This window comes from Apium graveolens, chromosome 9, assembly GCF_009905375.1.
Source record: "Apium graveolens cultivar Ventura chromosome 9, ASM990537v1, whole genome shotgun sequence".
Classification (NCBI taxonomy): domain Eukaryota; kingdom Viridiplantae; phylum Streptophyta; class Magnoliopsida; order Apiales; family Apiaceae; genus Apium; species Apium graveolens.
In genome coordinates this window covers 216,652,967-216,668,629 of record NC_133655.1, presented here as the reverse complement: position 1 = coordinate 216,668,629, position 15,663 = coordinate 216,652,967, and the positions used below count along the sequence as shown (strand labels likewise).

Below are 15,663 nucleotides of genomic sequence, written 5' to 3'. Positions count from 1 at the left end.
GATTTTGTTCCTTCTTCAACCATACTTGCAGACCACTTGATCAAAGCTGATGAGATGCTACTCAATGATGCTTTCAAGACACAGCTCAGGGTTACTGCACTAAGTACAAGGCACCTTCAAGGTCAACAATCTGTAACTCAGGCCAAGGTAGACAAAATTCAAGAATCCATAAATCAGCAAGATATGCTTGTCAAGATGGACAACAAAAGGGTTTTCAAACCTACCTTTGACAGAGTTGAGTACATTGAAAAAACTCAGGAGAAGCAACATGCTCAGATTGATGAAATTTTGAAGAATCAAGCTTCTCATCAAAATCAACTCAATGAGATCCAATCCTCAGTGGAATTGCTTCTCTCTCTTCTTTTACCTGCTGATGCCAAAAAGGGGGAGAAAGTAATTAAGTCCAAATGCAAAACTGTTAAGACACTGAAGGGAAATGATGATGAAAAAGATGACCAGGAAAACTCTGGAATGGGTGGAGGTCATGGTCAAGGTAAAGGTTTTTCATCAAGCAAAGCTGGAACTACAAGTCAAAGAACAAGTTCTGATACTGGGAGAAGAATAAGTTCTGATACTGGTAAAATGATAAGTTATGATGAACATCTGGAACTTGATGAGGAAATTTCGAGACAGTTATTTCTGAAAGAAAATCCAGGAATGGGCTTTGAGAGTCTAAAGGAAGAAGAAGCTAGACTTAAGTTAGAAAAAGTCAACTCTAAATCTGAAGCTTCTGTTGTTGAAAAGAAATTTCCTAAGGCTAAAGGCATTGTGATAAAAGAAAGGACAAATCCTAAGGAAACTAAAGTCAAATCACAAGTGCAGATAGATCCAAGGTCCAAGGGTAAAGAAAAAGTTGATGAACCTTTAAAGGTTTATGTTCCATTCATGGATGAAGAAATATCTGATAAAGATATTAGTCTTACTCTGATAAAAAGGAAGATTTCTCAAACAACCTCTGATATGGCTCATGTTGTTCAGAGTCAAGATATAGTAAGTTCTGATATAACAGTGAAGCAAGCAACCTCTGACATAGCTCAAGTTGGCTTGATATCAGAAGATAAGAAAAAGGAAACCTCTGACATTGCTCATGTTAAACCTTCAAAGTTACTCCTACCAGGATTCACCAAAGCTAAACAGACTCAATCTTTGAAGACTGCAACAAGTGGTTTTGAAGCAAGAGTTGTTACAGGAAAAGAAGCCAGAGATACATCAGGATTGGGTAGTGCTGATGAAAGAAGAATACAGAATACAACCAATGATCCAACTTCTTTAAGTGAACCTGGTGTTGGAGCAACTCCTGAAAGATTGAATCAGTTTGAATCTGTACAGATGGTTTATCATACATTTTTGAAAGAACACATCTTGTTATATTTTATGACAGATGGAAGGGTATACCATATTAGGCAGAATGCTATACCACTGAAGTATTTTGAGGAACTGGAACATGTTCTATTCTTACTTCAAGTGAAGAACAGATTAACAGATGGTGCTGCAAATTATTTGAAGACTCAAATTCAAAGACAGAAGAAGCTTTATTCTGTAAAGTCTGACAGCACATACTGTCCAAAGTATAGAGATCACAAAGGTGATATTGTCGAGATGAAGCCTAACTCTGCTAAGATTATAACTACTTTTCTGGGTTATAAGGCTGTGGAATTCAATCTTGAGTCTGACAAGGCATATTTAATCAGAATGGATCAGGACATAAGGAAAGCTAGAATAAATGATCTCAGGGCTGCTATCTTTCAAATTGGTGAAGATACAGTTGAATTGAAGAATGCTAAAAGGAGGATGATTAATGAACTTGAATATGCTGAGAGATGTTTGTTAAAGAACTATCTTAGAACAACTCCTGATATCAAAGAGATCAGTAATTGAAGCCAAGTCAAAGATCTACAACTGCTTAAATTCTGATGTGTATACAGACTGAAGCTGTTATCAGACCTTGAGGATGGTAAAGCTACAAGGACTGTAAGTTGTAGTTATCTAGTCAAATTTTCATCCATTTGTACTTAATATTTTTGACATCATCAAATATCTGTTAAACTTGTATATTATGATAATTTACAAGTTGGGGGAAATTGTTAGATATATTTGATAATGTCATGACCAATATGATTTGTGTTTAGTTTTCAGACCTTAACAGGACAAATCAGTACTTAACTGGAAATCAGTACTTATACTGAAGTCAGAACTTAAGTTTTCAGAACTTAAGTTATTAGGAGATATTTATCAGGAGATAATATTAGGACTTAAGGAGACTTTCAGATAAGGAAGGCGGTTGATTGAAAGGAAAGAAGATCAAGACAAACGCAAGAAGAGATATGCATGAAGAAGGAATTCTATGAAGAATAGAATACTTGGAAGAAAAGACAACTAGTTGATATATTTTAGGAAGCATAATTATATTCCATATCAATTAGAATTTATCTTGTAACTGTGTAGTATATAAACACAGATATAGGGTTTACACTAAAAGTGTTATCATAATCGAAGTTATTATTTATTGTAACCCTAGCAGCTCTCGTGATAATTTGTTCATCACTGAGAGACAACAGTTCCATATTGTAACAGAGTTTATTTGTGTTAAATAAAATATGTTTTCTGTGTTCTTATATTCGATTTGATTGTGATAAACACTGTATTCAACCCCCTTCTACAGTGTGTGAGACCTAACACCCTGAATTCATCAAGATGAAAGTTTTAGCCGGTGGACTGAAAGTAAGTCCACCCATAAAATTTCTTATTTAATTTTTTATTGTTATTTAAGGTTATAAATAATGACATTTACAATAGACACCTAAAAACAAAAACATTTCAATGAGGATATATATATATATATATATATATAATTTAAGTTATAATTAATTAGTAAGTAGATATAAAGATGTATGGTTTTCATAATCTTACTATTTATGTAATTGTTATTGACATTATATAGTTTAGCAAAATAATTTGTTGCACACATTATTTTTCATTTGAATATATATAAATTAGAAAAAATAAAAATAAATCGAACCTTCGAACATAAAATCTTAAGCATTATAGGGTACAATATTTTCTACAATTTTCTATTATAAAAAAAATGACAAATGCCTAAATGTTTTGATAGTCCAACCATTTTTATGATAAGTTCTTTTTTCTAGCTTTCATAATTCTAAAATTATAGAATTTTAAATTAAAATGCATACCAATAATATCAACAACCCTAAACATGCTTAATGTGCATAGAGTGTTCCAGTTTTTTCTCAAAAAAATTATAAATTTGAGTAATTGTCTACTGTATATTTTTTCAAAGAAATTATTTTAATGTGAACTATTATATATATTCAAAAGTTATAATTAAATTATTTAAAGGTAAAGTATATAAATTCAACCTACAAAGTTATAGTTTTATCGATTGGTTTAAAAGGGATAATTATCCTCTTGTTCACAGGTTCGAATCTCACGGAAGGAAAATTTATGATTATGACTCGTGAAACAGAGTTTGTCGCTTAAGTGCGGTTTATCTTGGTTCACGTGGTTTGCAGGCTATTGTATGAACCCGTAGAATATACCATGTACGCACTCAAAAGGTAGCGGCAGATTCCATATAATAAAAAAAATTATAATTATAATTTTTCTCTTTTCGATCCAATGGCGCAACAATTTTTTGATAATTGAAACAGTGACACGACCTATTAGGTTATGTATTGAGTATTTCACGTGTGTTATTATGTCATAAATTATATTAGTGTGCATACGCATAAGTTTTCTTATTAATTTTACTAGCATAAATAACGTGCGATGCACGGATTTTCATTAATATTTTAAATTTTTATTTATTAAGTTATGTTATATTTTTATAATATTTATATAAATATATAATGATTATAAATTTATAATAAAAATAATAGAATAACATGTGGTCGTAATTTAGTAGAATAAATAGACTATTTCTAGTAGTTTAACAATTTAGTAGTTTAGCAGATATGTAACACTATTATTTATATCTTTTAATAATATGATAAGTTGTATTCGTAGTTTAGTAGGATAAGTATACTATATTTAATAGTAGTTTAACAATTTAGTAGTTTATTAGATATATAACACTATTTATCTATTTTTGTAATAATCAAAATTAAGGAATTATCGTTGAACCAAACGGTTGAACCAAATTATCTTTATTCCGGTTATTATAACATAGTATAGATTTTGATACGTAGCTTTCAACTTTTTTAAAAAAATTGAAAAATTTATCAATTTTTTGAAGTAAACCAAAGATGATATGGTTCCAATATTATTAATCAAAAAAGTTACAACATAATTAGGTTACATTAAAAAAGTATGTTTATATATTTATATGGGTAAACTGCATTTCGCATCCATTTGATATTTTCAATTGTCATTTTGGTACTACTAATTTGAATAATTGCATTTTGCCTCCCAGACATATTTAGGCGTCGTAATTTGCATCCTTTTCATTTATTTTCACCGTTACCGTTAAGTAGATCAGGGACAACACAGTAAATTGATAATGTTAAAGTGCAATTTGACTCTTAAGGTTTGACATATCTTTCACCAGAATTTCTTAATAATTTTTTCTTACACATTTTTTCCTCAATTTTAAAAATGATACATTTAAACCTTTTTATTATAAAATACATTTATTTAATTTTTTTGACCTTCTAAATGATATTTTTTGAAAAATTGACAAAAACAAATGTTGTAGATAACTTAGCAATCTTTCCGAAATGATAATACTCATTAAAAACGGATATATAACGAAATTTACGACGAATAAAAAACTAATTAAGGAGTTATATAATTTTTTTTAATTTTTTGAGAAAAAAAATCAAAACATACAACAAATGTGCAATTTTACTTTTTAAAAAAAGTATATTTGAATTTATATATCAAACATATAAACTTACGTTTTATAAATGTTCGAATTTTTTCTCGAAAATTTTAAAAATAATAGAAATCCCATACGAATTGAATTTACTACGAATATTAAAGAGTACTAAATTTATGAAAATTATTCGAACTCATTTGGCAATTTTTTTAATCTTTTAAATTTATTCTTATAATTTGAGAGATGACATCATACTCAAATTTTTATAAAATACTAGATATTAGTTAATATTTTAAACTTCGTAAATTTTGAAAAATATGTAAATGATTTTTATAAATTGGTTAAACCGTACAATTCCTATAGTTCAGGGTCATAATTATATGAATTATTTGTTTACTGGTTTAGATGAAAAATGGGTATAATTTAAGGGTCAAACTGCATTAAAACAATATGAAAATTACTCTATTACCCCTTCTTTGTTTAATGGTAACGGTGAAAATAATGTAAAGTATGTTTTTTACAGCGTCCTAACTTCTCTTGGTGCAAAGTGCAAATAGTGAAATTAGTTATATCAAAATGATAATGAAACAAGCATGCGAAATATAATTAACCCATTCATTTTTATAATAAAACTATATCTTTCACATACTTCATGATATGGTCTTCCGGAATGTGACCTCAATTTAGATAAAAACCTCGGGGCATTTTTGAAGTCTTAAAACCTTGTATTGAGCTGCATTACAAATAAGTTAGACTCAATGACTATTTTTAATTGCGCAGTTTGAGTCAACTGGAGCCTCTAATGGAACTGATGCATCAGACAACAATCAAGTTACGCAGAATGTGTTTTAAGACCCTACTTTTAGTTTCACTAACCTTAGCTTCGGTGATCAGTTGGTTTTATCTCCAAGAAATCAACTTGAACGCAGTTGAAAATGCTTATCCCCGTTACTTGTATAGTAACTTCATTGAATTTTTACTAGAGCGGTGCTTATTTTGTTGTTGTAAACATATGACATGGGTCATAGATGTTGAGAAGAATAAAACTTTGGCTACTTACTTTTACGGGCGGCGGAGCAACAAAGTGGAGGTATTGTTATTCTTTTTTTATTTTTTTCCTTTATATGATTGCTAAATATTTACGAAACTCACTCAAATGTGACACCTCCATTTCTCATTAGTTGCAGAATCTCAGCGACATAATCAAGTAAGACCTTATTATGCCTTCCTTTTTGTTTTTTGTGACTATTTTGTACATGCCCGAATAGTTATTGATGGTGCAATTGCGGTTGATTTCACCCCACAATGGGAAGCAATCCACAATTCTTAATTTTAAATGACAAGAAGAGACATGCACCCGTAAAACACATTTTGTCATAATAATTTTATATTTTAATTAATCATATGATTATCAAGGTTGGATTAAGTAAAACACTTACTTCTCACTGACTAAAAATAGATGCATCATTAATAATAAACATCATTAATATATGCACAAACACATTTCGTGGTAATTATTTTATATTTTTTTTTATTATTTTACACTATAATTTCGGTAAATTTTGACAGTTGGCCGGACCGAGGCTCCTCCAGTCCCCCAGTTCAGTTCCTCCCCTGCTTGCAACCAAATTACCGAAAAGCTTTAGTAGTTAATTGTCTTAATTGGACCAACAATAATAGGATGCATAGAAACACGATTACCTTCACTGTATTTGGCTTTGATGCTCTTCTTGAAATTGACAATTTCAATTTCTAGTGCGATTGAACTAAAATGGATGTTTGGAAACCAAGGTATTTTTTCGTTACGTACTTTATTACCCACAGTTAAAACCTCGGTACTGAAGGCAGTGGATTAACTGAGTTTATACTTTAATCTGCTATAGTAGTGTTTAAGCCTATATCTTAACAAGATAACATCTCTGATGAATGAGATTATGAAACTTAGATATTGGTGCAAAGTGTAGCGCAAATAGAAGCTTAGCAAATGCGAAGTGAGTGCCACAACTCAAATAATGGGACCAATCGAATTTTTTATCAGTAACGACTACATACTGCAATTTACACTATAACAATATTTTCATATGTATATTGTTTGGATTTTGCAAGAAAGACTAAATTATAAAGTTAGCTGACTAAATTTCACAAATCCCCTTGTCAAAAGAAAACCGCAAATCCATGTAGAACAGCTTGAACATCCTCAAATATAAGATGTCCATAACACAGCAAATTAATGAACTGAAAAAATAGTAGGAAACGAATATCAAGAAAAAAAAAATAGATGAAGAATCAACAATAACGATGGCAATATAATTTTTCGATCTTCAATTATAATTTTGTTTAAACCATAATTCTTTAACCACATATCTGGTTCCTTCGAGGGACTGTCTGAACTGATACGGCAATCAATGTTCTTAACAATTGTTGAGATATTCATACTAAAATTTTTTATTAGAATATTTAATTCCCTATCTGAGGTTAAATCTTTATTATAATTCTGGCAACCAGATACCAACTACGAGCACATGTCTATTGCACCAGGCACCCCTACTAGAGTGGCACCTACAAATTTAAAACATTGCACATACCTATTTGGAAGATAGCATCTGATCAATTTCATCATTCTGATTATACATAGCTACAAGTTTCTTGGCATATGATGGCATGTGCTTCTCGGCTCTGCATCAACCGCAGCACCAGATATTAAAAGCAACACACTAACGTCAAGCAATATCATAAAGATAAGGTCCTACTTAAGATTACCTTTGTTTACCCCACACCCGATTTACATAAAGATAATTCCTGATGGTATGATAATCCAATGAGTAACGGGCAAATTCTAGACCTTTTGGACCAATCTGTAAAATGTTCCAACCGTTATGACTTATTATTTATTATTACCAATTTAATGTTGCAAATACCATAAATAAATCATAAGAAGATTACCAGATTTAGTAAAAGTGCTATTATGTTTCCAACAAATTTTGGGGCAGGCTCCGCAGGACCCTTCCCTGAGAAGAAAATCATCAGAAAACATTAACAAAGTACATCCAAACACTTATTGATTCAATGCCCAATGTATACCCCAGATAACATCTTGACATGGGTGGAACAACTTTCAATTCAATATAATTCTGTATCTTATATATACATGAAATGATGCACATGATGACTAAACAATATCAAGCAACTACAATGCCTGTGCCCTGTATTACTTTTAAAATTATCAATTACACATTAATTTCAATGGTAGGACGGGACTTTGAGTAGAAAACGTTTTGTATGTGAACAAGTTACGGTTCCTGTTTCACTAATGAATTTGTTGAAATTGGAAACTACATATAACATGCAGAAATTCTATTTTTTCCTGAAAAAGGAAAAAAAATCATACCCAACTTAGCCTTATCATCTGCCTTAACGGTTTCCATAACAAATGGACGACGGTCACCCTGAAAATGTAAACATGTGCTCAGAGCTTAATAAGTTATTTAGCATGATTAGGTACAGTGTAGTGTGTATATACTAGATAGACAATGATATAGCAGGGGGCTTACACTACTAACTGTTGGAGTAATCTCAAGAAGGTTTTTCACGAGATTGAGCATTTCTCTTCCACGTTCATTTCTGTTGAAGTAAAAAGAGAATATCAACAAACTCCACCAGTATATTTAGATATAAACTGAAAGATAAAACAGAAATAAGCCATATGAAATCTCAAAATCATATACAAAAATAAGATTTAGTAGAAACCAGCAGAAATTAGTTTACCTTACAGTAACATATTGTGGATGTTGTGGCATGCTAATTCCAGCATACTTTGGGACACCCATATACCCCACTACCAAATCCTGGAACAGCATCCCACGAAGCATAAATTTAGAAGTGTCCATAATAATGTTCAAAGAAAAGGTGACTTCCTTTTATTTAATGCTTTTGGCTATCTAATATGCAGAGCAGCCTGTGATTCTTCTACATGATATATTGATGTTTTTATTCATTCCGAAGGAAGTCAACAAATTTTTTACCCAGAATGTACAATCTTCTTAATTTTGGAACATTCTAAAGCCTGTATATAGGATGCATACATCTCAGATATGTAGAAACCATTCCTCTTTTCAAATATTTTGTTTAAGAAAAAACTTGGTAAAGATAGAAGGATAAGTAAATTAATTAACTTAACTACCACTTTACCTATTATTAACTTCACAAGAGGATAAGGGCGTTAATAAAGCTTCTCCCTGATTGTATCGCAGTCAGGCTAGCCAAGTTACAGTTTCGTTTATAAGTCCATTGGATCGGTTTTCCTAAAAACTGATATTCCACTCTCCTTTTTATTGCAAAGAACTGAAACTAGTTAAATAGGTCGTTTAAGATATTCTGAATTCCACTACATTGTAATCCTACTGCTCAACTACTTCAAAGGACCACCATCATGTCACTTGAAAAGAATGGCAAACTTATGAAACTAAGGCTACGAGAAATCACTAATGACTTGACAGCAGATAACAGAGACTATAACAGAGATGAAAGGATAGCCTAGTGGTAAAGGTGTATCAACTAATAAGATAACTTGATCTTAAATATAAAATGCTCTTCAAGGGAAGAGGGTATCGTTCCTAATGGACATAATCGAGGAACACAATTCCACAAGGCAATACAAAAGATAAAAGGATTGGAATATAAGAAGACTTTTATGCTAGATTGCTAGATGCTAAACATGGTGGACACTCACCGCTAATGCATTTGTGTAGTCGAAACAGCTGCAAAACAACAAGATCAATGATAAAAAGAGTTATGAAAGATAATGGGAGTCATTTAGGGAAGCAGAAGATAATTGTGCCATAGCATGCCTTTTTGTAATACTAAACAGCTTATTAATCTGTGTAACACAATAACACGATCAATCTTCCATTCTTCCTCTTGTATCCATATTTTGCCTTTCTGTAATACTAAAAATTATGATTGTGGTGTACAGTTTCAGGCTAATAGAAGGGTTTAGAGCCATAATACAATTACCTATCCACAGGGAATAATTATCTATAACCACCTCCCTTTTGAACTGAACCAGACCCATGTTTAAGAACCAAAACAGATCAAATCGACCAGAAACATGGTTCTCGTAACAGTGTTTCTTATATTTTGGAGAGCGCTGGTTTCTTTAAGAATTGCGGTACTATTTTTGTTAGTTTTAGTTCTAGCACCTGACTGTATGCTGGTTCTAGATCCGTGTACACCCCTATAAACTATATATAAATTTAAATTGTTATAAATGGTCACAGAGTCGCAAATTTATTGCTGCGACTTAAAGAGTCCTTCAAATACAGCAATCATTGTTCGTGTTTTATTTAACAGAATAATTTAATTAAGGTTATAATAACAACATAACATATAAATATGTATTAGTATTTTCGTATTTTTATATCATAACATAATTTATATCAAATTCCAGAAACTTCTTTCATTTATCATTACACTCTTTTTTCTGACTCTGATGTTACAGAGCTTTGGATAAGCTATGCATTACTGCGACCTTCTGGAAACTCTTTACCACATCTTTTCTGGTCACACTTGTTGCAACCAAACGGTCATGTTTGTACACAACAAAATAATATTTTTTTAATAAAACAAAATCCCTCTACGAAAGGGTGAAGGTACTAGATAAAATAGGTATTCAGACGTAGAATTTACCTATAGCAAGATGGAGCAATAACGTCAACTAACTCATTTGCTGGCAGACAGAAATAGGGGACCTGTTTTAGTTAAGTGTAACTTTCAATGAAGATGCCATCTAGGATAACAATTAGAATATGCAATATAAGATGTGGCTACCTCTTCAATGTGGCCATCCAAATGCTTCAAGTGAACCTTTAAAAGAATTGATGAATTAATTAGCAAGATGCAAGATATTAATTAACAGCTTATTCTACTTAAACACAGTATTCCAATTTGCAGAAGGCGAACCTGGGCTTCTACTTAACAAATTCATATGCATGACTCTAAAATTCTAGTCCAAACATAATATCATAAATCATATACCAATTATCAAAATAGGCATGATTGCAACAATAAGTGTTCAGTGGTGCTAGAATGATTTTAAATTTACTCACATACACTTAAATACATATTATTGATCTACAGTACAAAAGTATAGTAGCAATGAATATTTCTATAATGTAACACTTAAAACAGACCTTGTAATCTTGCATAAACTCATAATGAAGAACTGATTCTGGCTCACTACTGGCAGCCTTTAGAAACTTATCAAGCCCTTCTCGCTTTCCATTATCCACTATCAATGAAAGGAGAAAAAGAAATCCTATTACCATCATAATAAAAAATTAATAAAATTCCAAGACTTATCGGACTTGGTCGATGGAGGAAGGGATTAATCGGGTAATCATCGTAATGATTAATCAATCGGGTTATTAATCGGAAATAATTTAATATTATTTTTAATATTTTGATTATACATGTATATTTATTACTAATTTATATAATTAAATTTAAAATATGTAATATTATTGAAGTAAATATAATTTTTAAGATCTAACTTACGAATTGAGGTCAATTTGAGATGACAAATTAAAAAAGTTCATTATATAAAAATTAAAAATAGCAATTATTAATACGAGAATAAGATATTTCTTAAATTTTATACAAATTTACATTTTATAATTTTCATTCTATTTATATATATATATTTTTTAATATATATATTTTATATATAAAAATTTACCTGAATTTTGACCGGTTAATCCGATCTTTTCCAAATTTTAACCGATTTTTGTAAAAAACGATTTTTGACCCGATTTCGATTAATCAGTCTCCCGATTAATCGCCGACTTTTAGAACACCGCCTATACCATATCTAGCTATTTATCAAATTTTTATAAGTGAATTAATTTGGATCTAAGAAGTTGAAAATTATAAAGTGTAGTATTCTTATTGGCATTGTGGCAATTATGATCTCATTAATTCTTTTATTGCAGAGTACTAAGCTAGTAGGTACAGATATAAAGTGTCAATATTATGAGCAAGCGTTGTATCAAATATCCAACGATGATCATTCTTTTTCTAAAACTAGTTTTGCAACATACTATCATTTCCCAAGAAAAATATTTAAGTTATTAAACATAAAGTTTTAATTACCACAGTTGGTTCCCAACACATAAAGCTTCTCCAAATTCAGATGTTGCTCGACTGACCTTAGCGCTGCATGTCAATTAAACTACTCTGCATTACAATATTACAAGTCACAACAAAGGATATTGTCAAACCAAAAAGCTGGGTAACCGCATAACATACCTTGCACCTGGCACCCGACACCACAGAAAAGAAGACGTTTGACACCAGCTGCCTGGTAATTATAAAAAATGGAAAAATTCAATGGCAACCACTAGTGCAATAAATAGAAATATATCAACTAAAGATTTGCACCATATCAGATTTCTTTAAATACAAATGAGTCGAATTGTCATCCTGGTCTCTTTTAATCTTTTTTAAGTGAAGGATGATTATTAAAAAAAATCAGAAATAATTTAGGAAACAAGAAGTGTCAATACACAACACAGGTTTATAATATTTCAACAAGTCTTTAAAGAAGATATTTAAAATGACAAAAGAGTATAGAAGTCAGATCAACCCCCCCACAAAAAAAAAAAAAATATTAAAATAAAGACCCATTTCAAAGATTCTCTACTTTTTCGAAGCATGAAACATATTAACACAGAAGTGCGTGAAACACGATTCATAAAGCATAACTCGATATGATTTTATCTATTGATATAGTTACACAATTTCTGGGTCATTGTACTTATACTTCTTTAACTTCTTCTCTTATTCTCCGTCTCTACTCTATTATTTGTAGTTTTATTCCAGCTGGAGCAAAGAATGTAATTCATGCTGGTGTAAAGCAATGTAAAATAAAGAGTATATAAATCTTAAGTTCAAAAAACTATCTGCTCAAGGGGTGTTCGACCATAACATGACTTTTAACAAGTTACATACTTGAAGGCTGAAATTTTTAAAAACTTTTAAGTTCTTTTTCTCAACGTGGGACAAACTTTACAGAGGTTTTCGACCACTGGTTTTCAACAATGCAGCCTTTAATCAAACAAGCAGATCATGGAACACTGAATAGATGCGTATGCCTTGATTGAGCATTCGAACTGAATCAACCCATGCCATAAGTGGGGGGTTTTACATACGTATGGTACTATACTTATTTTTATGTGGTCATTTCTGCAGGTCACAAGGGATTTGGTTCTCATAGCTGAACCAGACTATTTAAGTATGAAGGACATTGTGTTTCCATGAGACTTTTACATTATACTATCTTACTAATCAAGCATTCATCAGAATTCAGAAAAGTAAAAAAAGTAATTATATATGTGCATAGCTTGGGGAAAAAATGAGATCTATAGACAAGGAGAAAGATAGAAAGCACCTCAACTAAAGCAAGGGTGTTAAGGTTAGGAGACAGGGTAGGTTTAACACCTCTAGCTGCAAGAACTTCCTCTGGCGTCCTTTTAAAAACAATGTCATTTGATTACAAAGATTGGCGAAAAATAGACAGTCATAGGAATAAACTACTGGCCGATGCAACTAGAAATACAGTAAAATCAGACAAAGATCCAACTGCAAACCTTGCTAAAACAGGTCTGGGAGAAAATCTATCGTCTGGGTCACTGAGGCAAACAAAATCACATGGTCAGCAACAAAGGAACAAGGAAAAAGACCATTATTAGATCAACAGAAGGAGAAACAATATTATATACTATTATGAGCATGTGTCATATACCTTTGTACACATATGACAGCTTCGACCATGCCCGTTTTGAGCATTTCAATTGCAATTGTTGTCACTATGCCTGTCCACTGGGCTCCTAAAATATAGAATTTCAAGCAGGTTGGTATGTAATCGAGAAACATCAGGTAAATATAAGAAAAGATGTAGTATAAAACTATAATGATGACAGTTATCTATAATAAAGATGCTGTGTATGTCCAATGATATAAAATAGTGAAAAATATGCATAGACATCCCGAAATATGACATAATGAGATCGATATCATGTACAAACAATTCTTAATGTCAAAGCTGGTATGATGACTACAAGAACCAGTAGACTACTGACTAGGAAGCTAAAAGGTCTGATTGAAAAGGAGTATTGTGCCTACTTTTCTGTTATTATTAACCTTATAGTGTTGTACCTGAGTTTGCTTCCCTTTCAATAGAAAAATTTGTTAAGTCTATTCAATTATAAACAAATATATCCATTGTAGATTGAAAGGTGGATCAAGGACAAGTATTCAAGAGAAGCCCTTAGTAATATGTTTCTGACGAAAGTTAAGGTACTTACACCTGTAGTGCTTTAATTAGGGAATATTGGAAGCTCCAGGAACTTACCTTCAACGGGCTTAATTTTGCGAGCATAAAGAAGTTCTTCATAGACCCCCAAATATGTCTCATCTAATGAATCATCTTTTCTTCCTCGGCCATGGACCATAGGCTCTAGTCCCTGTAGCAAACAAAAATTATATCTCCCAACGATACCTACGTATAGGACCCATATCCTACACTCATATGTAACATACAACATTAACATTTTTTTTTCATGTCTCTACTATTACATTTGGATAATTAATTATTTATTCTCCTATTGCAATCTAATCCAACGAGTAACTGCAACTATCAAATGCATCAAGATGATTGCTTAATGCCCAAATTTAAGATAATGTGGTATTAAAACATACAACGAACAATTCTTAACAAAGTTGAACTAAACAAAAGATACTTACTTCGATTCTAGACATGCCATCACCTAAGAAAGCACAAGCATTCTTCACATGAGCAATATAGTACGTATCACATAACCCGCATTGACTGCCACCAAGTTAACACTTACAATTAAACATTTCAACTTAAAAATAACATATCATCCAATTTAAGCTGCAAGAACACAAAAAAAAATGAAGTCTTTGATTATAAACCTGCAATGATCTTTAGCAGGGTAGGTCCCACCAGGAGGAATTGGCTTAGATTTTTGTCTCCAATCTTGTCTTAGCTTAACTGATTTTGGGTTTGAATTTGCATCTAAAACCCAACACAAATAATCAATGATTGTGCAAGAATCAAGATACATGACAATATACATGCAAAACACTGCACACACAGTGACTGAGCAAGTACGTGTGGATATAAAGAGATACATATATACAGGAGAAATTACCTCTGGATGCAGAAATGATAGGAGATGTGAAAGACAAAGAGTAGAACTTGGAGTTGATGATGGCCATGGCAGCTTTGAATGTTACAAGAGATTAATATACTTTATCAGAGTTGTTTTGCGCCACATATTAATATGAATTAGAATTACCCATATTTTGCTCGGCAACGACGTCGTATTTTATCTTTTCCCACTTTATCATCATGTTTTTAGGCCGGTTTCTGTAAAAAAAAAAATGTTTAGAAGGCTGAGATGAAAAAAACGGAACCTAAAAATCTGGCCGCCACTATCGGGTCAAGTAGGGTCATCAAGCGCACATTAAAATAACTAAAATTAAGCCTATATTTTTAACTAAAATTAAGCCCGGCTCTGTAGAAGCCCCAGGCTAATCCTGCTCTTTTAAAAGTCCGGGATTAGAACTAAAAGCCCGATTTGAATTTGGTATTATTCTATTTGTATATATATTTACATAGTCGAGTGTTATAACAGATCCTCTCTTAAAATTAGAAATTAGATCAAATCTAGTCGATCAATTTTTCTAATAACTTTTAATCTAAATCATAAATTCTTTACATGACTTCTCTACATACAAACATATATTTT

General features: G+C 31.6%; 1 protein-coding gene across 2 annotated transcripts; it reads right to left on the bottom strand.

Annotated features, from left to right (window-relative positions):
* Window positions 1-6,280: 6,280 nt before the first annotated feature.
* On the bottom strand, window positions 6,281-15,221 carry LOC141683730 (7-hydroxymethyl chlorophyll a reductase, chloroplastic). 2 transcript variants are annotated; one of them, XM_074488483.1, is made up of 20 exons: window positions 15,064-15,221; window positions 14,825-14,927; window positions 14,633-14,717; window positions 14,241-14,352; window positions 13,632-13,716; window positions 13,477-13,518; window positions 13,278-13,356; window positions 12,137-12,188; window positions 11,981-12,043; window positions 11,023-11,120; window positions 10,661-10,696; window positions 10,520-10,581; window positions 9,564-9,591; window positions 8,600-8,679; window positions 8,386-8,455; window positions 8,223-8,280; window positions 7,778-7,842; window positions 7,595-7,689; window positions 7,420-7,510; window positions 6,281-6,448 (listed from the first exon to the last, which is right to left on the bottom strand). In XM_074488483.1, exons 1-19 carry the CDS (start codon window positions 15,128-15,130, stop codon window positions 7,420-7,422), a joined length of 1,371 nt encoding a protein of 456 aa, XP_074344584.1. In that variant the 5' UTR covers window positions 15,131-15,221; the 3' UTR covers window positions 6,281-6,448. The 2 variants fall into 2 exon arrangements, with proteins under 2 accessions (XP_074344584.1, XP_074344583.1); XM_074488482.1 differs by lacking the exon at window positions 6,281-6,448 and adding an exon at window positions 6,812-7,069.
* Window positions 15,222-15,663: the final 442 nt, after the last annotated feature.